The sequence below is a fragment of the Papilio xuthus genome, unplaced genomic scaffold (assembly GCF_000836235.2).
Source record: "Papilio xuthus unplaced genomic scaffold, Pxut_1.1 DF827714.1, whole genome shotgun sequence".
Classification (NCBI taxonomy): domain Eukaryota; kingdom Metazoa; phylum Arthropoda; class Insecta; order Lepidoptera; family Papilionidae; genus Papilio; species Papilio xuthus.
Genome location: NW_013530935.1, coordinates 4081537 through 4108952, shown reverse-complemented (window position 1 = coordinate 4108952; position 27416 = coordinate 4081537). Strand labels below are relative to the sequence as shown.

Below are 27416 nucleotides of genomic sequence, written 5' to 3'. Positions count from 1 at the left end.
TATCTAAAGTATAAAAAAAAGAAAAAATAATAAAACGCGTGGAAGACCGACATCACAACATAAATGATAAAACCATACGATGTATTGTTTTCGATTTCGTTTAATTTTATAATTCGCACCAAATATTTCACTAATTCGACATCGTCCAAATGCAACCAATAACACTAACGCCATCTACATAGTTTGAATGTACTTTTTTACAAGTAATAAGCAAACGTGAATTTCTTTTTCAAATTTAACTCGAATTATTAACTCTTGTTATCGCTACATGCGCATGCGCAGTTCAAATTCATCAGTTGACAAATGGACGTCGTTTAACCCCTACTTAAGCTCACTCGTTAAAATCATATTGCACGAACGAGCGATTTAAACACGATAGTAAATGCACAATTACCCATTTGATTGCAAAACATCGATAATGTTACACCAAAACTGTCATTGAACTAACTACACTTGAGCTTTGCCACTCGATTCACACAAATCTATCCATCAGATGAAAAGAGTTACATCTTTCAAGTGATCTAAGATGTAACCTTTTTCGCTGCACGGATATAAATTATATTTACTATCGGACAAATAACTATCGCGTTTTAAACTTACTACCAACAATTACACTTACAAAATAAATGAGATCTTGCCCATAATGAGTTAGTGTTGCTCTAAGAAAGCCAAAACATATTTCAATGTATGAACCGTTGTTTGTATGGATAATGATAACAATGCATTTCAAATAAGAATGTTCCTGAACCCGCCATATGATGACGTCATAGGTTTTAAATCAAAATATTGCAACTAAGTTTTTTTTGTTAAATTCTATAATATTCTAGCGGTTTTTGACAAAATAATTGTCATGGACATGCAAGTTCTTATTCGAAACGCACTAAACAATTAAATTTAAAGTATATCCGTTGTTTGAAAGGACATATTGAGAAATAATTTTTGTTATCCACTTTTGGATACATCCATACAAATAGGAAATGTTAATTATCAAAATTGCAGTCAACTTGCCTGAGGATTATGAAGTTAGAAATTTTCATTAAAAACATTATTTTGATTACGTTGGAAATATTTAAAACATTGCTCTTAGAATATATTATTCTTGATTACATGTTTGTGAAAAAAAAATATGGGTCTGTATCTATATTGATTTCAACTAACCTATTAAAATTAAAAATAATTGCCCTTATAATAAAAATGTGGGTTATTCTAAACATTAATGTCACGATAGACCCCCACTTGCAAATAGTTCCACTTATATTGTACAATTTTTTATTTCATTTTTGTCGTTTTTTTTCATCTTATATTAATGGTTAATGACGACATTAAACCGAATTCATTTAAATGCAATTCACACATTACTCATCATTTTTGCATTTTTATAACGATATTTGACAGGTCTGTAATATCCAAAGCTATAACTTGGTACGCGTGGAGTAAAAAAAAAGATTAGTAGTAATCTGTTTCAAATTTCATTGAAATCAGTTAAGCTGATTTACCGTGAGTTTCTGACACCAAATACTCCATTTAAAACATATCGTTGTCCCTTTCATTCTTGACAAAATAGAAATAACAACATGTTTTAAAAGAAGCTTTTGGTTTCAGAAACTCAGGGTTAGAGATACATCCATCTAGAGTTATGTTTTATGAATATTACGATGATTTAAGTCCAATAATAACTGTATTACTTTTAATCAGTTAAAATAAATGTGGGATATAGAAAATTTCAGAACTGTCAAAAAATCATCACACACACACACAAATCTGTAGATCTCCCACAAATATACATAGTACTTTTATATTCCTGATGATAAAGTACATAATTTTATCATCTATTAAAGAGTTATAATAAATTCTGTGCAAATACGAATAAGAAATTAGTGTTCTATTACAAATATTGCTGTTCAACACGTACGTGAAACATTTTCACAACAAAATATCAGATTATATACAATTAATTTTATAATGTTTAAGCTCATGAATGTACAAATGCCTTAAAAACATGTAAGTAGTACATATAATAGGCATAAAGTAACAGATTGATAATTTTTAAAATTTAACCTAAAACATAATTTTTCGTACATAATACGCATATTTCCAAAGTTTTAACAAAATAACTCTGAACAAATCTGAACTTATTTTTTTTTTATTATTCAATACCAGTGATTAAAATTAACGAATTATCCACCGAAAACGCTAATAGCAATAAAAACGAATTTCATTTGGAATGGCAGGAACCAGAATTATTTTTAAGTGTCAATGTGTAAAGAATTTTCAAAGACATTTTCTATATAGAACTAACTTATAGTGGGGTTCCGAGACAAAAATTTATATTTAAAACATATCATCATCTTTGACAAAACACAGATAACAATAAATTTTAAACGAAGATTTTGGTCTCGGAAACCAACGATTAGCTTCAATTTAATTTAAAATTTATATTTAACTCCATTTTCAATTAGTACCTGGATCACTGACATTAAATTTTCAATACAATTTAGTAATCCAAATGATCTTATAGCGATTGCTTATCAAATCAGCTGTTATAAATATTTGATAAAATCTGGTTTTACAAGTTAGAATTCAATCAGAGTTTGTTTGTCATTTATAAAGAAGAACATATGTGTGACCGCATCGCTAACTGGCAGTGGATGTGGGCTGCAGCGCTGCGGATACTATCGGAGAATTCACATCTGAAATACATAGCAGATTTATTATTTCTAATCTGTTTTTTTACACCTTCATTTCAAACGTTAAACAAAATTACCTAAAGTTTGTTTATAAAGTTGTAGTCTTGCGTTGAAGCCAAAATTGTAGCACAACTTACAACAAGCACACTTACTGTCTTATGGTTATTTTTAAAATAATAGCAATACTGCACTGCCTTAGGTTAAAACTAGCATACATCACTTTCATAAACGTATTAGCTGTCGCCCGCGACACCATTAACGCGGAATTAAAAAAAAACTTAATAGTCTATTAGTTCTTCTAGGCTATGTTCTACGTTTGTGTCAAATTTCATCGAAATCTGTTGAGCTGTTCTGGAGATACCTTCTAACAACATCCATACATTCGAACATAAGATAATAAATAGTGACTGACTAGTTGGCGTGTTGAGCTCTGAGTGCGGCGTGAGGTTGGACTGCGCCATCAGCTTCTGGCGCACCTCGCGGATCTTCAGCTGCAGCGACATCTTCGTAGGGAATATGTCCATGTGCGTTGTCTGCAAACACACACCAATTTATACATGAAAGAGCGCATAATAAATAATTAATCATATTAAAAGATGTTATATTCTTTTAAATATCTTCGCGGCTCATGGTCTATGGCGCGTTGTGCAGTGCTCTCCGCCCGTATTCCGCTACGCATCGCCGTACATAAATTCGTGTTATGCGCAGCAACTCGTGCGAATTTAAAAACCGCCAAGATATCTGAAAACTATTGTACGGCTCGATGGTGCAAAAAAGCAGCCAATAAATGGCAAAAATCGCATTAGTCGTTCTCCCATTGATATAATTATCAGGTGTTTTACGACTACGTAAAGAGAATCTTGTAGATTCAGTGATAATAAACGCTGATCGAGGCAGTTGGTATTTTGTTAGATGCACATAATTTAGGTGTTTATACCTGGAAGTTGGAGGTGGCCTGCGTAGTGGGGAACATGCCGTGCTCCTGGAAGAGCTTGAGGACGAGGTGTCGGCGCTGCTCCAGCACGCGGCGGTGTCCGGCCTCAGCGCGCGCGCCCGCCCCGCCCCCCGCGCCGCCGCTCGCACTGCACGGCGTGTGCGGGGACATCTCCTCGCCACCGTGCTCCGTCGTCGCTAAAACAGTATTCATTTTTATTCTAAAACTTTCGACAAACTAACGGTTCGAGAAACCTTAGTTCTTAAAATTCTATATATAAGTGCTTATATTTATAGTTGACCATGCAAGGTAAATGTACATACAATACTAAGTAAAGTTTCCGTACATTATATAATAAATTATTGTTATAATTGGACTGTAGTTTAAAAGTCTAACTTAAGGAAGATTTAAACTTATAATTCTATATTTGAAATCTTATAGACGTTCTAACCTCTAAAGTTGTCGAGATTAAAGTCGGGTCCGAAGAACGTGTTGCCGACGAGCTTGGTGGTGGTGTGCGGGGTGCCGAAGGAGTGCGGCGTGGGCATGCCGCCGCCGCTCAGCACCTCCGCCTCCAGGTGTGCCGGGGTCACTCCGCCACTGTCATCCTCTAAAAGTTATACGATATACAATAATAATCTTTACATATAATACATATTAATAAAATTGGAGTGTTTGTATGTAGTGTAAAAAATAATATTTCTTACATAAGATATATTTGCGTAGCTGATAAGCGAAAACTAATTGTTAATTTTTTTGTCTGTCTGCCTGCAAGGCCGCATTTCTTCCGGGTAATTTCCAGAACGGACCGATTTTGACGGGAAAGTAGTAGATGCGGGCTTATTATTAGCTATTTTTTAATTAATATACCGAGTTTGTTATGCTTCTTCCGCAAAAAGTGTGGACTGCGGGGCACCACCATGGCGCCGGGACTGCATGCTTCTGGCTTGAACTGCGGCAGCGTACTGAACTTCTGTTCAAAGTTCACCGTCTCCAGCACCCTGGAAATGTACCACTTGTAGCAAACTTCACACGATTTTATAACAGCGTAACTGAATTTCCACTATTCTAAAACTTATGTCGTCTCTCTTATTTTTTGAAAACAGAGAAAAACACTATGGTTATATACAATATTTGCGTTTAGTGAATCGGAAGTTGTAACATATGTAATACAGTACTTATTAGTAATTTCATAATACGTAATTACAATATAACATTACTTACTTGTCCCTTCCATCTTCGTTGCCCTTTTTGAACAGACTCTTCTTGAGCGAAGGACTGGGCAAGTTGTCGGCCATCTTGGGAGACTGCAGCGGCTCCGAGTCCGCACTCTCGTGTGTAGTTTGTACCTCGTTGCGACATGGCGTCTCGTTACCTGTCGAACTCGTGGATGTTCCTACAAGTTAAAACTGGTTATAACGACGTTAAAGTGACCGATAACATTCAGTTGTAGTAACCGTTGGACATTGTGAATAATTTTGTACATTTTATAAGGCTTCCACTCTGAAGCTATTGGTTTGGTCGTCATAATAACTTTCAAAGGTGACGTACTAAGCAGCTTCTACTTTTTGTTTTATAATTTGCTGCTTGGGGTAAACCATTCTGATTGCTGTAAGCAATTTTCTCAAATAAAAAAAAAACATAATTACCCCGACTAAGTCTCTTCTGTAGGGGCGCTCTGCCGAGCTGCGCGGGCGTCGGGGCCAGGGGGAAGGGACGTGCCTCTTCCACGGGATTCTCCCATTGACTAAAAAAAGAATACTACTTATTATATTCACCTAACCAATGCTAGAACATCTTACTATCTTACTTTGTATTAATATTATAAGTTTAAATATGATGGATGCCATCCATGGATGGATGGATGGATGGTTGGATGGATGGATGGATGGATGGATGGATGGATGTATGTATGTATGAATGTATGTATGTATGTATGTATGTATGTTTGTTTCTTTGAAGGTAGCCGTAGAACGGCTGAACAGATCGCTATAAAATTTGGCGTACATATAAAACATGGTGTGGAAGAACACATGAGTTACTAGTTATGTTTTTGTTATTCCCGCGCAGACAAAGTCGCGTGCGACAGCTAGTTTACTAATAATTCTAAACACATGTGAATGCTACTTTTGGCGTGCGATATTAAATTATGACGTCATATAAAATACTCACGTTTTCGGCGCCGTATGATTACTTTGTGATACAATAACAGACTGGCCACCGCTTTGCACGTTCTGATGTTGATTCTTGTTAGGATCAACTTCTGTAAATTAATAGTATATAAGTATATAATATATTTATGTATATAAAGTGTCGGGCTATGTACTGACCGGCTTCGAAGGACGGGACGTACAACCTCTGCAACTGCACGTATGTGAAGAGGTTGCCGGATGCGTCCACGGACAGTGTTATAGGTCCAGCTGTGCATAGAACACTTTCATCTTAAACAATACCATTCTTACATACACAAGATCAAAATGAGAAAGGAGATAAATAATTAAGTCTATCACAAAACATGCTTGAACTAACTACCTACTTGGTAAGTACAAGAGAAATTTGCCATATTTTTTATCGTGAAAGATGGCAAAACGAGCAAGCGATCACTTAAATTCGCCAAAATAGGTAGGTAAAAGTTGTCGATAGATGATAGAGATAGCATTTTCAGGTGCGTTGCCTAACTTTAATCAACAGAGGAATGGATGCACCTTCTCACTCACACAGTAATAGATATTACCTATTGCTATGCATCCCCTTCTCTGCCAAATCCACCTGCCCCTCCTTACAAAAAAGGGTAGACAGGGCAATAGGATCAAAAGAGATTAGACTGTACGCGGAATTGCGTTCATTTGACGCCTGTGTTCTATGTGGTCGTGGTATTGCACCGTAGTAATTTATACAATTACATAGAATTAATTGAGACGAAACATATCACTAACCAGTTGCATTATCACCTATATTCCTCTTCACTAGAGTAACACTCTTTAGCAGCGCATTGCTTAGTGCTGTCGATGTTGGAGTTTGGCTCATCGATTGATTCGGTATCGATATCCCACTGGATATGACTTGCACACCACTAGTCGATGTGGGCGAGTTCATTATTGAAGCTATGGCATTATCCAGTGCTACTTGTGTGGATAGATTGGGCGTGTTGAGAGAGATGCCTTGCACGCTGTTGGTCAAGTTCTGTGTACTGGTCATAGTTTGCACTTGCGGTGAACTTGGCACTTGGTTCGCCAAACTTGTTTTGTTGATGGTTGTGAACGCCGTCCATTGTCTATGGTTATCTCCTGTGAATGAAAAAATTATTATTAATTCACATAACATTTATTTTTTTCATTTTATATTGTGAATACTTTAGGAACTATCTTAAAAACATTACTAATTATTTTTTTAATTTCTTGAGTGAAATATAACGTACGTCATTTTTAAATCTAACGTTAGCTTCTTTTAAATCAACAATCGTAAACTAACCTGTATCAACATGCGTGGACTTGAAAGCCCCACCAGTGGGCTGGAAGACTTTGGAGCCGCCCGGACTGGAGGCTGTTATCCCACCCAGAAGGTTGTCTGACGAACCCGCCCTGAGGATACTGTTTACTATTAGTTACAGTAGACAAGACTTTGTGCACCATTTTATGTGTATTATTTATATTTCACTAATCAATAAAAATATATATGATTAAAAATAATCGAAAACTAGATTGGATTTTTTTTTATCTAGAAAAAGTTTAATGAAACTGTATAATAGTAAAGTTCTTAGTCATATTAGCGTAAAACATCAGTTGCACGTTTTTTTTTACTTTGTTTAAAAGAAATATCAATACAAATGGTATCCATCCAATTTCAGATTTTTCAGTTTAGAGAGTTGCCAATTTTTATATTAATGTTCCGCTGATAGATACGGACCGTTAATAAAATAAATAACATGTTATTCTTATTACCTGGCTTTAATAGGCTTAGGTCGTCTAGTGTGGTCCATTTGCGGCACATAGTCCCGCGTGTCCATACCCTCGGAGTCAGAATCCGTCACCTTCTCACCGCATTTCAACTCGATCTCATGCTGAGCTGGTACCTCTTCTGACATCGTTTGACCCATCTGGAAGATTAAAAAACTTGATGAATTTTTGATACTAACAAAATTCAAATATTGTTAAGAATAGAATATCAAGATTATATTTAATTAAATAATCGTTTAATATTTCTACAAGTTGAATTGCATAAAGCTATGATAAATTGTACACTCAAATAATACTGTTTATTTGTTTGTATTATTGTTGTTTATATTATTTAATATATTAGAAAGGTCATCAAAATCTTTGTAAAAAAAAAATTAATGACTAAAGTATCTTTCCCCGGTAAATTAAGTTCCTTTGTGCAGTTAGAATATGCAATATAATCAGTTTTTGATAGAATTACCATCTGATCGTCATCACTGAGCTGGGGTGAGCAGACGTGATTGTAGACGGGAACATTTTGCGGGACATCTGCTACACTGGTGGCCACACCGCTGCTTGCTGCATCCGATGGTGTTCGAGGACTCTGGAAATACAATATAAAAGAAAAAAATTCAGCTCACGCGCAAAATGTTCTATCAAGCATTTTTTTTGGTTTTGAATCAATATGATATATATACAAAAAAACTGTGCAAATGTCCGCGTGTGAAAATTAACTCACCTGTGGCATAGAACCCGTGGGATCTCTGCTACTTGATGACTTTCGTCTATCCTTGTTACACCATTTCCACTCCGGGTGTGCTTTGAAATGTGCTTCTTTCACCTAAAATATAATTTATAATTTTAAAATAGATACTTGGAACAATTTATAACGTGGCTCTATTATATAAACCGTCGATATAAAAAAAGACTGTAAAGTGTGTCTAAACCAATACAAATTTAAATAAAATAATACTAATTCACACCTTTAAATAAATATAAATTCTAAAACTTGATTATTTTCTATTGAAAAATAGATTAAAATCAAGTCTTATCCAGGACGCTATATATCTTTGAGGAATTTTTTGACTGAAACGATTTATCTTCAATTTTATACTTTCTTTCAATTTAATTTATCATTGTATACAATTATTTTCTTACCTCACTAGCGAGTTCATTATATTTTTGTTTCTCCTCAGGCTTAAGAGAGTACCACCACTCTCCAAGGATCTTGCTGACAGTACGATTGTCTTGGTTGGGATGTCTCTGGTGCACCATTTGTCTATGACGCTTCGAGAATATCATAAAAGCGTTCATTGGTCGCCGGATACGACGTTCCTTCTGTAATTAAAGGTAATTTTAATTAGAATCAAGTATAGAAGTGATTATAGATCCGACTCGAAGGACTAACATAAAAAAAAAATTACTTTTGTAATGTATACTTAGTCTCTTTACCTTTTCAGGGCCCGAGGAGTTCTGGTTTAGTGAGGAGAGACTCTGAGTGCGTCGTTTGGAAGCATCCTCGCCGCCGCCAGAACCAGAGTCTTCACATTCGAAAACCTCGTCGTCCTCGTCCGCGCACATTGAAGTCACGGTTTCTGTATTATGAATAAAAATTCAATATACTATATTTTACTCTCGCACTCAAAGACTCTACATATTAAGGGAGACCCTTGTAAATTAGATTTCTTATACTAATCGTTGGTTTCCGAGACAAAAATCCCTGCATAAACACATTGTCATCTCTATTTTATCAAAGATACCGAGAGTGAACATATGTTTTATACATGGATTTTGGTCTCAGAAACCAACTATAAAAAATGTAATCATACCATTACTCTCCGCCTTGATCTGCTCCTCTGACTTGAGGTGTGGCGTGTGCGGGGTGTGTGGTGTGCGCGGGGTGTGGGGCGTGTGCGGGGTGTGGGGCGTGCGGGGCGTGCGCGGGGAGGCGGGCGCGGGCGCGGGCGGGGGCGAGGCCGCCTTCAGCAGCGGCACCAGCGACTGCCAGGGGAACACGCCGCCCGACACACCGCTTGTTGACACTGCAACAATACATTTATAGTTAAACTAGCTCTCACCCGCGACTACGTCCGCGCAGTATAGTAAAAGTAACCTATGCGTTCTTCTAGACTATGTTCTTCATCTATTCATCGAGACCCGCTGAACCGTGATGCCGACATTATGTGTAGTAATAAGACCCTGTTTCCACTAGCGGGACTGGGATTTCCACTAACGTGTCTGCGCTTGTCATAATCGTAGTAACATACCAATAATGGCGGTGTGTGAGGTGGGCGGCGGCAGTACTGGCAGCAGTTGACTGGGATGCACTATCACAGCGCTGTTGCCCACATTGTTCATCTGAAAGAAGATATCAAACGAGTTTACATTTAAACCACAATTTGGGCCTATGTTAATAAAAAAAATCAGTTGCATAAGCTATCTAGTTACAGTTTCCCAACTGCTTTAATAAATGTTTTTACAATAGATGGCAGAGTATTTTTTTTGTTTATAGGCTAACATCAAGCCTTAATAAAGTAACAACGAAGGGTGTGTCGAATAATACCGAGATAAATAACTAGTGTATTTACTTACATGGTCTCCGTTGTCGATAACTCTTGGCTCGGTCTCCACTTCACTGTTGCTCATTTGCAACAACTGGTGAGTTTTCGGCTCCAACTGAAAAGGAAGTGTTATATTATTTAATTAAAAATAAATCTGTAATATATTTGCTGTGTTATCACTTTTTTCAACGACAATTTGTAGACAATTATCACATTATGTTAAAACTTTTCTAATTTTAATATTAATTATTTTTATAAGCATTTTTTTAAACTAGCAGATGCACGCGACTTCGTCAGCGCAGCATAACGAAAATCTGGTAACAAATATAAACCATGTCAGGCGTAGATAGTGTAGCTTCATAACAATAAAAGAATTTCTACGGTACGTTCGGTTCAGTACTTTCTGGGTGTGTTAATTGCAAACAAAAAAACAAACCTCTCTTTATAATATTATTATAAACCAAATACACTATGACTCACTTTAATTGTCTCCGAGGGTTCCTTTTTTATCAAAACGAGTTTCTTTTCCAGTGAATTAGGTGGAATGACGTAAAGTCGTTTTATTGGATCTTTGCAGTCTGCATCAATCATAGAGAGAGGTCGCGCCTGTAGCGGTGCGGGCTTCACTATACGCTTGTCTTCAAACACTCGAGCCTCGGACAGTTCTAGAGGCCGGGGCTCACAAATACCTCGGCTTATTTTACATTCGGTCTGAGGTACGGAATGATCATCCTCCTCGTATTCCGAGACTCGTTTATTCACAAAATTTTCATGATTATTCATCGAAGATGGGTCATCGTCTCTTCTATACGCTTCATATAATCCATTTCGTATATGTAATGGTTGAGCACGATACAAATTATGTTCTAAATCAATGCCGTTTGACGTCGGTATGTTTCTATGTACGACTAAATTGTGCGGTACGTCATCCATTTTTGCATTTCGTATGGAATTCGCATTTAAATTGAGAGACATGTTCGGTTGTAGATTCAAACTGGACTGTAGTGTGGCTGGTGCGTTTAGACTTGTTTGAACGTTTTGAATATTGAGTCCTGTTTGGATTCCGATAACACTGGACTGGATAAGATTATTTGACTGAAGGGTAGAGGGACCATTTCGGTTTTCCACCTAGAAACAAACAAAAAATCAATGTATAAAAATACCTTCATCGCCATCATTATCTTTGACAAAACAGAGATTACAACGGAGATTTTAGTAAATAAATATATTTTTTTACCTGATAATGATAGGTAGGTGCGGGTGACACCCTGATCACACTGGTGGCAACACTGCTCACAGGAGAACTCACTCTACCCGGCCGTACTAGCTCTGGCCTGGAAATTAATAACATAGATTTTAACTAAATTTCTCTTAACATCAAAATTATAATCACTGTTTCCATTATTCAGACAAGTTAGTGGTCAGGGCTAAAAAATTAAATCGCAGGTGGAGGGTGATTTCTAAGGTCATGCTTTCATTTCAGGCATGCTTGTAGACAAAAATAACTTGTTATTCTCTTCTCTCTATTAAAGTGCGTTTCCTTGTTATGACGAAAATGAAATAGTTATTTTTGCTTTACATTTTCAAATCCCTGTATACCTGATAAGGCTGTGATACGAGGCCGGTGCTGGCGCGTGCGGCGGCTGAGGCGAGGAGATGGGTACAAACACGTTGCTGCGCAGCGCCGGTGATGAACCTCCCACCGGTGACGCACCGGGACTGCCAGACCTCGAGCTACCCAGAGACACTACAACACACAATCAAATTCATCATCAGCATCTCTCTATCCCACTCAGATTTTTAAACACTAATATTTAAATAAAAAATAGGGCTTGTCGGATGTATTACCGAGCATGTTGGCCGCCTCTGTCTCGTCGGGGTCGAAGCGTCCAGCAACACGGTAGTGCGGCGGAGTGGTGTCCGACTCACGCGAGGTCTCGTCTCCTTCCACACACGTGCCGCTCGACGACAGGGATTTACTGCTACTCCTGGAATAACAAAAAATTAACACATTGAATGCCGCTAACATGTTTATATTAGTGATCGGATGAGTCGGTGGTATGGAACGTGTTAAAATAATTCTTAAGCCTGTGAAAATTTATTCAATCTCAATTATTGTATGGATGAATGTTTGTTATCACATGGCTACAGAAAGACTGAACGAATCAGGATGTCATTTGAAATAGGGTTAGATTGGCCTGGAATAGCGCATAGGCTAATAACCATTTCTTTTATTCCATGTTGACTGAGACAGAAAGATGTAGTTAAAATGATAAAACAAATTTATACATGACGGCCATTGTTATTTTGTTACCATTTTCAATGTGTAATTTTATAATTCATGAGTGAAGTGAGATAAAAAAAAATATGGATATCTAACACTTTAATATGTAAGATTTTTTCGCGACATTTTATACTTTTAAATTCAGGAGTTTTAGAGTAAAATGTGCAGTATATTCATAGTTTATAACATTTAGATTGGAAAGCTATACCTCTGGTGCGGGGTGTGCGAGGAGTGCGCGAGCGGCGTGTTGGAGGAGCGCGCGACGCCGCGCAGCGAGAGATGTCTGGAGCAGAAGCCGCGGCGCTGGCTCTCCTTCGTGCAGCCGTCCTTCGAGCACAGCCGCCGCCATTGCTTGCCGTTGAACTTCTTACGTATGCCCGTCGGAGTCGATACCACGTCGCCCTTCTTGTACTTGTGCGGGGTGGCCGCTTGAGATCTGACATTACATTAAAATAGTACGGTTATAATCAAACACGCCTTTGACATTTTGCAAGCTAGAGATATAGATTTTAGTTCTCCACCTTTCCTTCTAAGAATAGTAAGGGGAAATATTCCCTTTCCGTGCGTCCACTTTTCCGTTTCCATCGATAAAAGGTAGGTAGGTATTTCAGGTACAAGATAGATGTTAAGACTAATTTTTTACTGACCTAGGAGTGGGTGGTTGAGATCGTGGCGTGAGACTGCGCTCGAGCAGACTGGATGTACTGCCTCGGCTTTGCAGGCTGCTGCGCTTGCTGTTGTTACACTCTGGACAATAAAAAAAAACCTTACAATCTTTACTCAATCGTAAAGACAACTCATGATTGGGCAATATCAATCGCATTATTAGGAATTTTAAGTATAAAACATACCCATATGTGAAGCGTCAGTGGGGAACATAATGTCCTCTTTCCTGAGATCATCGTCACTCTCGCCGTAGTCGTCGAAGGCGCGCTTGCGGAGCTCGTCCATAGTGCCGTTGGCTAACCCTCCGCCTGCCACCACGCCCGCCATCGGAGACGATGTGTAAAAGTGGTTACCGCAGATCTGTGTGAGAGGGATTTGCTTAATAACACAAATGAGCAATTGTCGTTGTCAAATGACTTGCAACCTTTTTTAAACCACATAAATGACTTCTGCCGGTATCTAAGTCCACTTTGAAGGCACAAGAGAAATAAAGGAAAAGAAAGAGTAGGACAATCCGCTGTCTTCTGTTAAGTCCCTACCTGTGATGGAGGATGGTGTGCTCGCAGCATCTGTGGGTAAATGGCAGCGGCATTGCAGTCCGCGTCCTCCAGCTCATCGGCCCACGGCGGCTGCAGCAGCCGTATGTCTGCACGCTTCACCTCTACCGTGTCTTTACACTCCTCGCCATCAGATACCTAGGAAGGAAAAAATTGTAGTAACATTTAAATCGCCGAATTAAAATCAAAATTATATTTAAACACTCACCCTGACACGAATCCTAATAGGCGAATTGTGCACTTCAAACACGAAACCTTCTATAAATATGTTCTGAACACTCTCCCTACTGTGGTCCGCGGTCCGGACCACGCACGCAGAGCCAATCTGTAAGTGGCTGAGCTGCGGACTGGCATCACTTATCACATCGTATTTGTTCGCACCGAACACATCACAATACTCAACTGGCTCGTTCTCTTGCCCGTCTAGTTCTACGATCACTTTACAACCTTCCGCCTGCCGGATAACACCCGGGACGTATAGACCGCGTTGCTTTGCCAACACCCTGTGATCGCGCCACTCTGATAAATCTATATTTGGGTACATTGTGTACGATTTCAATTCGGACGGCGGTGGCGATTGTTTCACGATCGGAGAGGGCAACACCGGCGTAGTGTAACTGGGAGCCGACACGATATTGGATACGCAATTCCGATCAATATCCTCGAACTCTGATGGATCGAATTTGCGCTTCTTTGGCAGGTTCCTCGGCACTGGCGCTGTTGTAGTTTGTTGTGCCGAAGCTTGGCCGTTGCTAGTGCTACTAGCAGTGCCAGGGTTAGTCGGGTTGGCCATTGTGATGTTTGGGGTTGGATTTGTTGTTGATTGAGATAAACTGACCGTTCCCACACTACTGATCACCGAAGCTGGAATCTGAAATAAAGAAAAAATAGGATTAAAATATTTCTTTCCATCTCGTATCTTATAACATGAATTAATTTTGTGCTTAGTTTTGATATTGATGTTTAATAATTAAAAATTGATAGGATTTTTAGGGTCTACTTAGAAATGTAAACGGATGAGTTGGAAAAGGTATAACTAGTAATTTCTTCATCACCTGATCATCGATGTCCGCATAGAGAGGGTGCGCCTGCGCGTGCGCCCGGTAGTGTGGGTGTGCGTGTGTGAGGGGCGGGGCGTGTGAATGCGGCGGGGGGGCGCCGCCCGCGTGCGTGCGCTGCATCACCGCCAGCCGCTACCGCGCATCACTCATTGTCCATCACCTGAAATAAACAAATCAACATATACATACCGTACATAATACATTCAATCCGTCCGTTTTGCAAAACTTTCTAAATAACATAATACGAATTAGTCCTATAACAAAAGAAAAAAAACCTTAAAAAAGCGATTTTCACTCCCTCTAGTGGCTTCAGATTACTTAACTTTGAGGAAAGCAACGCGGTCGTGTTTGTACCCTCCACATACAATAATGTTATGATAGAGGCTACACAAAGTGAATCGTCCACACATATGCTAAATGTAGATTGCATTCATTCTTCTATATTTAGTTTACTAATTAAAATATATATTATTTCCTCACACAGCCGCTCATTTAAAACAACCATAAACCAACTTATAATATTTTATAAGTGCTAGATAATAAAAATAGTGGGTATTTAAGACATATTAAAAATTAATTTCGGGTTTTCAAAGTTATTTTTTGCACTCATATAGCACCTAATTAGTTGGAATAAGAATAAAACAGTGATAGCGATCTCTAAATTAGAATCAAAGCTTATGTAATAAAAAACAAACAATATTTACCTCCTTTACAACAAATATAATGACACAATTTCATAATGCAGGCAACAAATTTTTATCCAGGCGTTAAACTAGCGACAGATTCCAGTTTTATATAATGAGACATACTGAAAGCAATTTTACACCAGTCGATCCGCACGTAACGAGAAATCAACTAATAAAACGTCCGTTATCTCGCCAATAAACATATATAATGACGTTAATCGATAAATGCCAATTGATATAGACAAAATATGTAATAGGAGTATGTGTAATTAATTCAACTGATATACAAAACACACACACACACTCTCACACACACAGATAAATTTCACTTACTAGTTTACCTCAGAAACATAGGAACACTGACGATATTTCAAGCATTCGAGCATTTGGTTCGCGTGGAGAATGAGTTTTCATAAGAATCGTATTAACAAGCATTCAAAAGGTTGACTAATCTATGTTAAAACATCATTGAAATGTTGTCAAAGTATGGTATTTTAACTGTTTGATTCCAATGTGAAATACTTTTTAATACCCATAGTGGGATGTTTTATTTATCGTAAAAAATATACCCTATAATTTGTTTTTTGTTAAGAATAATAAAAAAAGTAACGAGCGGAAACAAGTCAATGCACAGAAGCCGTGGTATGGCAAAATTTAACTCATGCGATAAACTTAAAGTATAAGACAGGGATCGTCAACCTGGAACCAGAATTGCACTTTACTTAATTGTTTTAATATCATACAAGAGATATTTAAAGAACGTAAGTAAACGAAATTTGTTTAAATAATTTCTCTTTAATTTACAAAAAAACACCATCCAGCTCTTCCTTTAGTCCAGAACCTACGACTTCATTCCTTTACGTTGATTCCAAAAAACAGGAATACACTAACCACAAAGTTCCACAGCCAATCACTTGTATTGACACATATCGATGTCTCTGTTTTTTTCAAACTGATAGAGAGGGACGACAATGTGATTTTAAACAACCGCCTCGATAGTCTAAACGCTCAATAACAAATTGTCCAAAATGTGATCGATTTTTAGAAAAGGTTGACAATCTCTGATTACATGATGAAACGAAATATTTGTGGCGGGAAGTCAACCTGCCGCACCACCTGACGTATGGCGTCCGAGATTTAATCAGTTCAGTTCAGTTTGAATCCTATAAAGCTTTTCTGATAAAAAATAACAACAAATAATAATTTAAGGATAAATTTAATTTTGGAACAGATACCTTTTTCCCTATATCCTGTACTTTATTGTATTTCATAAATCAAACTAAATGTGAAGTAAATAATTTAAGTTAATGACCGCTAACTGGTCGAAATTCCATAATTTAAAAACAGCTTTATGCACTTTATTACATTAACCGTGTCAAATTTCACATCTGCACAATTTCTATAAAAGGAGTAAAAAAATTTACATTCATGTATGTATACAATAACTCCACGAACCCTTGATATATCCGATAGAGTGCGGAAGAACTTATTCAACCAATTATTTTATTAAAAACTCAAAAGCTAAATAATACAATTACTTTTAGCGAGCATAAAATCAATGTACGAATCTGAAAAGGCTTATAAATTGCTCGTTCGAATATAAAAAAGTACGCGAACACAGGCGCGCCTCACGGAAGTACTTCGTAATGGTTGGAAGTTTTTATAATTGTATAGGCAGTTGCATTGGGATTTTCAATTCATACATTCAAAGCCATAGTAGTAGGGGTAAGTACACTCTACGAATACGACAAGCCGTGGAGTGTACTCGATGTTCAAACCCAATAGAGTTGCGAGATAATTGGCGATATGTTATCTGATTATACTTTCTTTTTGATCCGTTGATAACGAAATCAATGTGTAATAAAAAACTTTTTTTTTCGTATAGTATTGTGTTGAAAAATATGAAAGTTCTTAGAGATAATAAAAATGGAGGCAAAGGTACGGATTATTCCAAGTACAAGTAATATGGATTATTTATCATTTCTAAAAAAAGCAAACAAAGCCAAAAGTGTTCTGTGGAATCTCATTGGTCTAAAAAAAATATTTTTTTTAAGTATTTAAAGAAAAAGGCACTAATACCCTGTAATTGTTAATTTAAAATATATAAATACACATAGTATTTATCCAATTTACTTTATTATTAACCATTGCGTAATATCGTTCCTCTTAATGCCTACGTAAGTCAAAACCCGTTCCGCTTCGAACGAACCGAGATATAATAAAAAGTAGAGGAAAACGGTCGGTGAGTAATAAAGACCTAAAGCTGTTCCAACACAATGCATCTATCTACGAGTTTGTGTCATATAGTGACCGAGAGTAGTCTTTTATCCAATACGAGCAGGTGCCCGCGACTTCTTACGCGCGGAATTTGAAAAATCCAGCAATATAAACCTACATATTTTGATAGCCCATGTCACCTGGGGATAATATAGCATCTCAATAGTGAAAAGAATTTTTCGAATCAATCACAAACAATCAATTTTTACCTCTTTATAGTATTAGTTGACAGAGGAAGTATCACTTTTGTAGTTTATCAAGCGTAAAAATGGATAACTCAATCGATCCACCCAATAACAAGAGTTACATATCTTAAGAGACTTCGTCGTGTAGTCGAAATTAGTTACATATATTCGCGGCTGCAACTCAAGACTCAACTCAAGGGTAGACAGATCATACAATTCTGTTGATTACCGACTTTATTGACTATGGATTATGATTTTAGAATTAAAAACATAACTATATAATCCCAGTGTTAGTAAATCTTACAAGTAGCTTACTTACGATATATTAAACATTTCCAGAGACATAACATTGAAATAATAAAAACAATATATAGGTCTTAAGCTATTTATACTATCTTATCACTAGAAAAAAAGCAATTCAAAAGCAACGCTTCATTTTGTCTGAATAATGATAAATTCAAAACAAAAAAAAAGAGTTACATCAATTACGGGGTCTCTTAAGAGATGTTTCTTTTCGGATGGATCAATTATAGAAAGTGATGTCATATGGTCCTCGCAGATCATTCCAGATGGAATCTCAGAAGTCAAGCAATGTCTTCTTTGAAATAATGTCTGATAAGACAACATTAAGTTTATCGCTTCTTGGTATTGCAATAGGCAATAAATTACATTGAATCGTCAATTAATACATAATGTTAATAATTCAAATTAGCACAATACAAGAAGAAAGACTAGTAGAAGAAAGTGTGGTTGGATTGTATAAAAAATGTGAGTGTGTGTGTGTGTAAAAATAATATAGAGTTAAATGAACAACATACAGCTCCTCAGGAGACATAATGGAAGAGTATAAAACTAGTAAAACCCAAACATGGGAAAAGGGCAGAAAGGTACTACGCTGTCATAAATATTGCCGTATAAATTTTCCATCTATTACACTTCTCAACTTACATATCGACATCAAAAAATGCATGACTCATTCAAAACGGCATAATAATTGATTTTTTTTAGTAATAGAAGGGCTATGTCTATTGTTATGTGTCTATGTATGTCCGTCCTAATATCCGTGGCTTGAACGGATGACTAACTTTGAACATTCTTTCCTCCACGGTCATAGCAATCAGGCAAAATATATCAATTTATTTTTAATTAATTTTGCTTATTTCATCAATACTAAATTCTTTAAAAGCAATAAGATATCTGTTACGTCTAAAATTACACATCTTTTTTGTCTCGTTAATTACCTAATATAAAATCTATAGACGAGTCTAATACAGTAACTATCGCACTCTTTGTAAACAGTTTATAAATAGTATAGGATAATATTGACACAGGACAACAATTGTACAAACAATATGTCACAGACTAGATAACGACCGAGTACGAAAGACAGGTGAAAGGTTACACTATTTTATCTTTAAAGGTATTTACGTCTTTTTCGCTATTACTTATAGATAAATATGTATACTTCAGAATAATTTTTCAAGATATTAGATTTCGTATATGAACGCAGTAACAGTAATGTCTATAAATAAATACAATAATAATATTAAAAAATACTTCTACACAAAATTCTTTACCTTAGTTTTTCATATAACATTATTTCACTTTGCTTTATAAATTCACAATTTTTAATAATAATAAAAATAATTATTAATAGTGTTATAGCCGACTACAATTCTATGTTTAGTTCCTTTCAGGATTCATATCTTCATTTCAAACATGATTAACCACCACCCTTTAAATAATCTATAGATTAAACAACTTATCACTGGCTGATACTTCCAACAATACACACATTGAATTATTTCGTAACACTTACAAAGATCAAATTGAATGAAATAGGCAAAGCAAACAGTAGCATTTAGTTATGATTCACAAACGTGCTCTTTCATGCAGAGGACGTTGAATTAATCAGAGATAAAGTTAGCTGGCATTGGACCCTAGCGTATGTAAAATATTAAAAACAAAAGCATGTTCAGACATGTCCGATCTAAACTCCCGGTCGGCCTTGGTGTGGCCAGGATCGATGTACTTGTAGGGTCACCATTCATAACTTGATACAGATAAATGATTTTGTTTTTCAATAGATCTTTATTTCGAGATTAAAAAAGTTATTAAGTGTTGAATTCTAAACTCACTTCCTAGTGCCACAAATAAAGTATAATGATTAAACATGTAGCTGGTTAAATGACCTAAAATAGTTTCTTATTAGATGATAAATATTAAAAAAAATATTGTTGTCTTTGTTTTTATGAATACACAACAAAGGCTATTGTAACATAAAGAATGTCCTAACGACTGCACAAAGTGTGGTGCACTTAGCGTACAATCTACGTTAGTGCTATAAACTTAGTAATAGTATGCACATAGGACGTTTGTGATAACGAATAACGATGATAAATACGGGAGTAATTGTGTTTGCTGCGTTCGTATGGATTCTATCTTATCTTAGTAAATATTATAAGTGCGAAACTTTGGATGGATAGATGTATAAAACTCCGGAATTATAAAGCATACTTTAGTTTCAACATTTTCAGAGATATTGCTGTACGAATGTAACTCAAAAATATGGTCATGTAGTCACAAAACTATACTAATAATTACAACCGAAAGTAAGAAGATAATTAACAAATACGATTGTTCATACTGATGCTGTGTCTATGAAAATATTAATTACATACCGTCATGAATATTTCTATGCTGCCAACACAATACAATGACTTGATTATATTACCTTTACGAATTATCTTACAAATAATAAACCTATTGGATAACCTTAGTGTATTTGATAAAATAAGAACTATACGCATAACATGTTGGTTAAAAACATCTCATCTTTTTTATTATGTCTATAATCGGCTTAGTATTGTGCGAGTTGCGACTATCGACATATGTAACTAAAACATATTGTAGTCTTACTTTTATTCGAGGAGAATGAAAGAGATGAAAAATATGTTTTGCATGAGCGTTTGAACAATCACGATCACGTTGAAATAGAATAATGAACTTTGTACATGTAGTGAAAAACATTAGTACTAAAGTATTAGTATAAATTATCTTTTATTGGAGGCCCAAACCCCACTTTGGGTCACAGTGAAAGTATGATTTAATGTGAGTTTCTGAGAAAAGATCCACGTTCAAAGAAATTGGTGTTTTTGTTATGACAAAGGTAATGACATAACGATATGTTTTATATAGAGATTTTGTTCTTGACACTAAAGAAACTGTAGCTAAACTCTGGCATTTACTGAAAATAATCGTACTTTAATTACATTTTTATATATGACAAAGGTAGATGTTATTACTAGCGGTTGTCGCGGGCTCAGAGGCGTGACGCAACATCCGGCAAACACTGACACACCGATGATCTGTGGCTCAACGATGCGGCTTAACTTTATTGTTCTAGAGACAGTGTAACGTGACCATCACATTTTAAAATAACACATTAAATATACAAGTCAATTGCGGTATTAAACGATCATTCCAATAACCCTAGAGCATTGGGGAACTTATCTTAGTTGGAACATACCTATGTTCGTTTGACGTCGTATCGATATTTTTTCCTAAAGTTATTCCTTAAAATCGGTAAATTTTAAGATTTCAAACGTTCAAAAAACTAGCAAGATTCTATGCTTTTAAATCCACATTTCGTGGGAAAATTTTGAAACACAAATCGAATTGAATCCCAAGCAAAATACTTGCTAAGAGTACTAGATTTCCGATTTCAACAAGATATCAATTGGGAAAAATACAATATTCAAACTAGTTTTTTTTAATGAGCATTAAAATTTGTTATAACCTTCATAATAAAATTTAATTAAATCCTGTTTCCATCCCCACACAAGACACATGAGACATAACCTATTTCAGGTTTTTCACTGAGGTGCGGCAGGGTCACCTACTTATCGTGCTTTCAATACATTTTCACTGTCGCATTTTTCTACCACGCAAGTTATGCCATAACTCATAATTATGTGTATGAAACAAACATTACATATACAAAAAAAATATAAACAAACCACAACATCACTCTAACAACTTCGAAAAAAAGAACAATTTAACGTAAATACACCTACGCGTTTTGAATTACCTAACACAAGGTGTCTGTGTGCCTGCGACTCTTCAAAACCGATCGGAATAAAAAAAAACATAATTAATACCCAAATTGTTTTTCAAGGCTATAATCTCCATCTAAACCAAATTTCATCGAGATCACGCAGTTGTTTTGGAAATACCTTCTAACAAACATCCAGCCATCCATCCACACATTAGCATTTATAATATTATTAAGAATATTATTCGATTTATAGTACAGAAGTCAACATAACCGTATAAATAACCCACAGTTCTCTTTCGACATAAATTCAATTCTAGGAGTTCTCATAGTATTAATTGTAACGAAATAGTAGTAGTATTTTGCGTGGGGATATTCTACGCTGCCAGAGTCGACTAGTTTCCATGAAAACATCTGTTGAAATGTCAGATTATTCACACGCTTAATTGCACACTAGGACTATGACTAGGCTACAATCATATACTATTAATAGACATACTAAGTTAATCATTACTTTGAGTTCTAAGTAAAACAGGCCAACCTGACAAAGTCGATTTAAAAAGCCTGGGTACAAATCTATCGTCGCGTTTATTATCTGATTGTCAAGGACTAACGTTTTACGTGCCTATGTATATAGGTCCCAGAGCGTAAACTACTTATAAAGAATTTGGCGAGTAAGACGTTATTGGATTCGTCTTGTTCCTCGGAATGTCAGAGTATTTTACATCGGCATAAAACACACAGTGGACGTAAGAAATAAAATGTAAAATTAGTGAAAAACGAGTTCAAATCTAATTCGCCATACCTTGTGTTAATTTTGCTTACTTAATTTTTACAATTTTTTATGTTTTCCACTATGTTCTAAAATTGTTACATATGACAAAAAAGTTTGTTTAGTTTAATCTTAAAAAAAAATTGTTTTAAAATGCATCTAATAGATGGCGCTATTTCATCCATTAGCGCCCGTCAGTCAGGTTTTTGTTTTAATTAGAACAAAATTTTAGACCTATTCTTACAAAAACTGTTTTTAAAGAATACCGATTACTTTTACCATAAAGTATGCTATAGTAGCCTAACAATACAAATCCAATGTCAAGGCAATAAACGATAAATAACAGTATTCACATCGTCATAAAAATTGTAACGCATAATAAAACTATAACGTTTTGTCATTCAGTAAACCTGACTCACCATAAGGAATGCGAGTTTGGATAACCTTATGTATTTTAGAAAAATAGCAATCAATGTGTTGACAAGTTTTATGTTTTTTTTTGTCATTTTTGTCACCAATTTATGCTTTGACTTGAGGTTTTCGAAGCAAGAATATTTGTTAACACTTTATGTGCCATCAACTGGTCTGATTAATTTACTTTTGTATGTACATAGATTGTAGTGACATTTAATTTGTTAATAGATACAGTTGTATAATACCAAACAATATGATGCTAAACTACCTATAAAATAAAAGTTGGCAAACAATTAAATATTTAACCAATTTACTTCCTCACGGGGAATTAAAAGTTAACGATATAAAAACTAGCCGCTAACAATTTACCAGAGTAATGGATAGGCTTGCAGTCTTTTCCATTTCAGGGGTTTAATGTTGGGAGTAAGCCATGTGCAACATATAAAAAAATATATATAAAGAAAAATATTATAATACATAATAGCAACAAAAATAATTAATACACCCAGTGTAAAACAGAAATTTAGACAACAAATAACACGAGCATACTACAATACACCTAACTCCTTAAAATATTGTTCCCGTTAGGCCCTCAACTTGATTCAAATGGATTTTCACTGTCAAAAACATGTATCCAAAACATATGTCACTTGTACAGTCAGCGTCATATAGATCGTCACAGACAAGATATGCAAATATATAGGTACATCAAAAGTAATCAATTATATCGGTACAACAAAAGTCCTCAAAATAATAGATACATTCACCCTGCTCAAATACATCGGTACATACAAAGCGTCAAATATATGAGTACATGCAAGATGCTCATAAATATCGTAGCAGCCACAGCGTCATAAGTAACGAAGCAGTCAAGGTGCGCAAAAATATCGGTACATTTGACAAAATTGAACTCTATCTCTATATACTTGTGATACAATTTGGAATAAACTACTTCTGTTACATTCATTTGACACTTTGCATCAAACCATTTTTCAAAATTTACTAAAAGTGTTCGACGCGGATGACAGATATTAGGTAGATAAAACCAACATCAAATTTAAGTTTGTCATCATATATGCTAGTTTGGTCTCGTGGCCTTACCGTTCGCCGCCGTTGGTACGTGAGGTCGGCGGTTCAAATCCCAAGCCACTATTTTTTTTTTTGATATTTAAACTTTTTAATTTTAATATCGAAGCACATGTAATTAAACTCTATCGCCGTAGTTATTAGGTACTTTTTGATAATGCCTTGGACTAATGAGTTTGACCGTTAAAGTACTTTTCTATTTCAAACAAAAATGAAGAAGATAAAGCGATGCTATTGGCATGTAATTTGTTTATTACTCATGTTTGTTAAACTTGTACCGGTAAAAATAACACTTTTACTTTTACCTTTTACTGATACTGATTATATTTAAGAAACAAAGAAAAAAAACTGAATGTCAATATCCAAACTACATCAAATTTTTGGTCGATTGCAATAAACATTCCAGTGTGCGTGGGCGCGCACACATATGTAGATAACACTTGTACGTATAGTTTCCGCGCGTACCATTCTTAAAACCCGCTAAGACAATCCACGCTCCGCCCACTCACTTCACCCGCGATGGTCTGACATAATTGTTGTTAACTTTATTTAAATTTCTTTCTACCCAACAGCGAAAATTATAAAAAAAAATTGTCGAGCAAAATTTTACATTACCAAATTTTTACTGGTTATGAAAAAATAACCCCTTGATTGATAAAATGAAAAAAAAGTAGCCTGAGATTCGAACCGGTAAACTTACATATTACGGCAAACATACTAGAATACTGCGCCAAACTAGTATTATATATATTGTGACAAGGCAAAATTTGATATTAGTTAATACGTATCTGTCATATTCGGCGTGACAAACTTTTATATTTAAGCGTTATGACAGGAGAAGAAAAATATTGGGTTGCCCAGTAAGTTCGTGCCGCTTTATAAGGAAAATTGAAACCCTGTTCTCTTAAATTTTTGGAAATGTTTTTAAATTATATTGGTACGACTCTATACCTAAAACGTCTTTTATTATTGGATAAAATTTTAAAAATTAGTTTTTATCTCAACCAATGAAATGAAATTATTCACAATATAGAAATTTTTGTGACGTTTGATAATGGTGGAAATCCGAAAATGAATCCACTTCAGCTACAGTCTATTGTAAGCTTTATATCGAAAATCAGAACGAACTTTCCGGACAACCTATAATGTTACTACAAAGTGTCAAATGAATGTAACAGAAGTAGTTTATTCCAAATTGTATCACAAGTATATAGAGATAGAGTTCAATTTTGTCAAATGTACCGATATTTTTGCGCACCTTGACTGCTTCGTTACTTGTGACGCTGTGGCTGCTACGATATTTATGAGCATCTTGCATGTACTCATATATTTGACGCTTTGTATGTACCGATGTATTTGAGCAGGGTGAATGTATCTATTATTTTGAGGGCTTTTGTTGTACCGATATAATTGATTACTTTTGGTGTACCTATATATTTGCATATCTTGTCTGTGACGATCTATATGACGCTGACTGTACAAGTGTTTTCGTTCAACTGGAATTTTGCATGTTGATTGAAAATAATTGCATCACTAGTATACTTGGTAATATTTTTCTCTTCAAGGAAATAGAAAACCTAAACCATGAGTTTCCTTGTAAGAATTGAATAAAAGTTATTTTAGTTTTTAATAATCTGTGTTATTATTTTGGTATAAACTATTTATAAAAAAATTGTTATTCTTTAGTAGTGTTATTTAATATAATATAAAAATATTTATTTTTTCACGGGTAATGAAGAAATGTATATAAATAATCTTATCACATAAATAAACAGACAAACACAATGAATTTAATGGCCTTTTTCTTTACTGTTCAGTAATATAGGTTATGATATTTTAAACTTATACAGTGCTCAAGCTATTTTGGTACAAAACAGACAATTAAACAAGGATAAAAGGAAAAAGTATTTTGCAAGGTCAGCCATGAAAATTAGTCAAATCATATCTCAGATTGTCAAGACTCATCCCGGAGATTGGTATCAATGTTATGCTGTTGACGAAACATCTGGAATGAGTTGATTCGTAAAAACTTATAGTTACATTGTTCTAACCTAACCTATATAGTCAGTACATACCAAAGTTATTTCAGTAATTATTTATTTAAAAACGGTATATTTTAGTTTTACCACACAAACCTAATGTCTATATAGATTTTGTACATCACTACTATTACAACATTGATGTAAAACTGAATAGTGAGGTTAAAAACCTGCACCATAACAAATCAAAAACAACCTGCATTGGATGTTGGATTATTTATAAACATTTGACAAGTAGTTGCTGGTTTAGTGCTCGAACTAGAATCAGCTGATAAGGGCGACACCGCTGGCAGGTTCGTTCATTTGGCTAGGCACGGCATGAGCATGCTTTACTGCTAACTCAAATCAGTCAGTTTACACTCGTTTTACGCGCAGATCCACGTCGCTGAGACAAGCGCGGCGGCAACGCGTGGACCGACTGTGACTAATGAAGTCATCGTGCCACTACGACGGCTGCGCCACATAACGATGCACAAAATCGAATACCATAATTTATTAACTCATGCAAGATTACCGTCGTAGTCGGCCTACATGCGCAGACATCTCACCCCGACCCCACTGCACACTAACTACCCAGTACTCACCGTCACTTTCCATTGTCTCAGGCACGATGCACAATATAAACAACGATCAAACCACATAATAAAACAAAATGGAAGTCCGACTCGCCCGACGCGAGATGAGAAATTTTATTAGCACCACGAACACCTCTCGAGTAGTAAAACGTTGTTACTATCCTATCGTAGTATTTTAGCAGCCCCCCACCAGTCCATTATCTGCCTTGACCACACTCAAATTGTTCACGATCACAAGACAATATGTCCACTAAACATCAATATTAATCACAACTAGATTATTCCGATGATAAGTTGCATCAAATTCAACATTCACTTGAAAATAATAATCACTAAAGCGTTTGACATCCCGAGACACAACACCCACATCAAAAATCCTACATGGCGACTGGCCTGGCCTGGCTCATAATAATTTCCACTCAAACGTATTTCCATTTCGCTTGTTCACCATTCATTTGATTATTTCTCAATACGAGTAAACGAGATAGAAATATATAAATATTTCCTATGTATGAATAGAATCGGTGTTGTTAAGTGTCCCTCCCCGGCGCTGCCCGAAACTGAGTTGAATGGACCCGAGACGCGCTCGACCATTGGATCGATGACAGTCACGTGACACAAATATGGCTCGCTTCAAAATGCT

The 27416-nt window shown here is 35.8% G+C and overlaps 1 protein-coding gene across 4 annotated transcripts; it reads right to left on the bottom strand.

Annotated features, from left to right (window-relative positions):
* Positions 1-1532: 1532 nt before the first annotated feature.
* On the bottom strand, positions 1533-27328 carry cic (Putative transcription factor capicua). Of its 4 annotated transcripts, none has more exons than XM_013310645.1 (30): positions 26783-27328; positions 14680-14845; positions 13833-14495; positions 13607-13762; positions 13253-13427; positions 13049-13148; positions 12610-12837; positions 11966-12105; positions 11717-11864; positions 11355-11451; positions 10598-11245; positions 10149-10232; positions 9824-9914; positions 9386-9598; positions 9009-9151; positions 8715-8894; positions 8296-8397; positions 8038-8160; positions 7563-7717; positions 7093-7211; positions 6558-6908; positions 5952-6041; positions 5794-5884; positions 5271-5368; positions 4846-5017; positions 4492-4622; positions 4073-4231; positions 3625-3818; positions 3100-3220; positions 1533-2690 (listed from the first exon to the last, which is right to left on the bottom strand). In XM_013310645.1, exons 2-30 carry the CDS (start codon positions 14803-14805, stop codon positions 2635-2637), a joined length of 5154 nt encoding a protein of 1717 aa, XP_013166099.1. In that variant the 5' UTR covers positions 14806-14845; positions 26783-27328; the 3' UTR covers positions 1533-2634. The 4 variants fall into 4 exon arrangements, with proteins under 4 accessions (XP_013166099.1, XP_013166101.1, XP_013166100.1 ...); XM_013310647.1 differs by having other exon boundaries at positions 7093-7202; XM_013310646.1 differs by lacking the exon at positions 26783-27328 and adding an exon at positions 15390-15545.
* Between the last annotated feature and the right edge of the window lie 88 nt (positions 27329-27416).

Bases quoted from the DNA above. Each gene is read 5' to 3' on its own strand.
- cic (XM_013310645.1), bottom strand. From the start codon at position 14,805: ATGCAGCGCACGCACGCGGGCGGCGCCCCCCCGCCGCATTCACACGCC. The intron at 14,496-14,679 runs GTGATGAAGAAA...TCTTTATTTCAG, and splicing joins ATGCGGACATCGATGATCAG to ATTCCAGCTTCGGTGATCAG. The intron at 11,452-11,716 runs GTATACAGGGAT...ATTAATTTCCAG, and splicing joins TCGTATCACAGCCTTATCAG to GCCAGAGCTAGTACGGCCGG.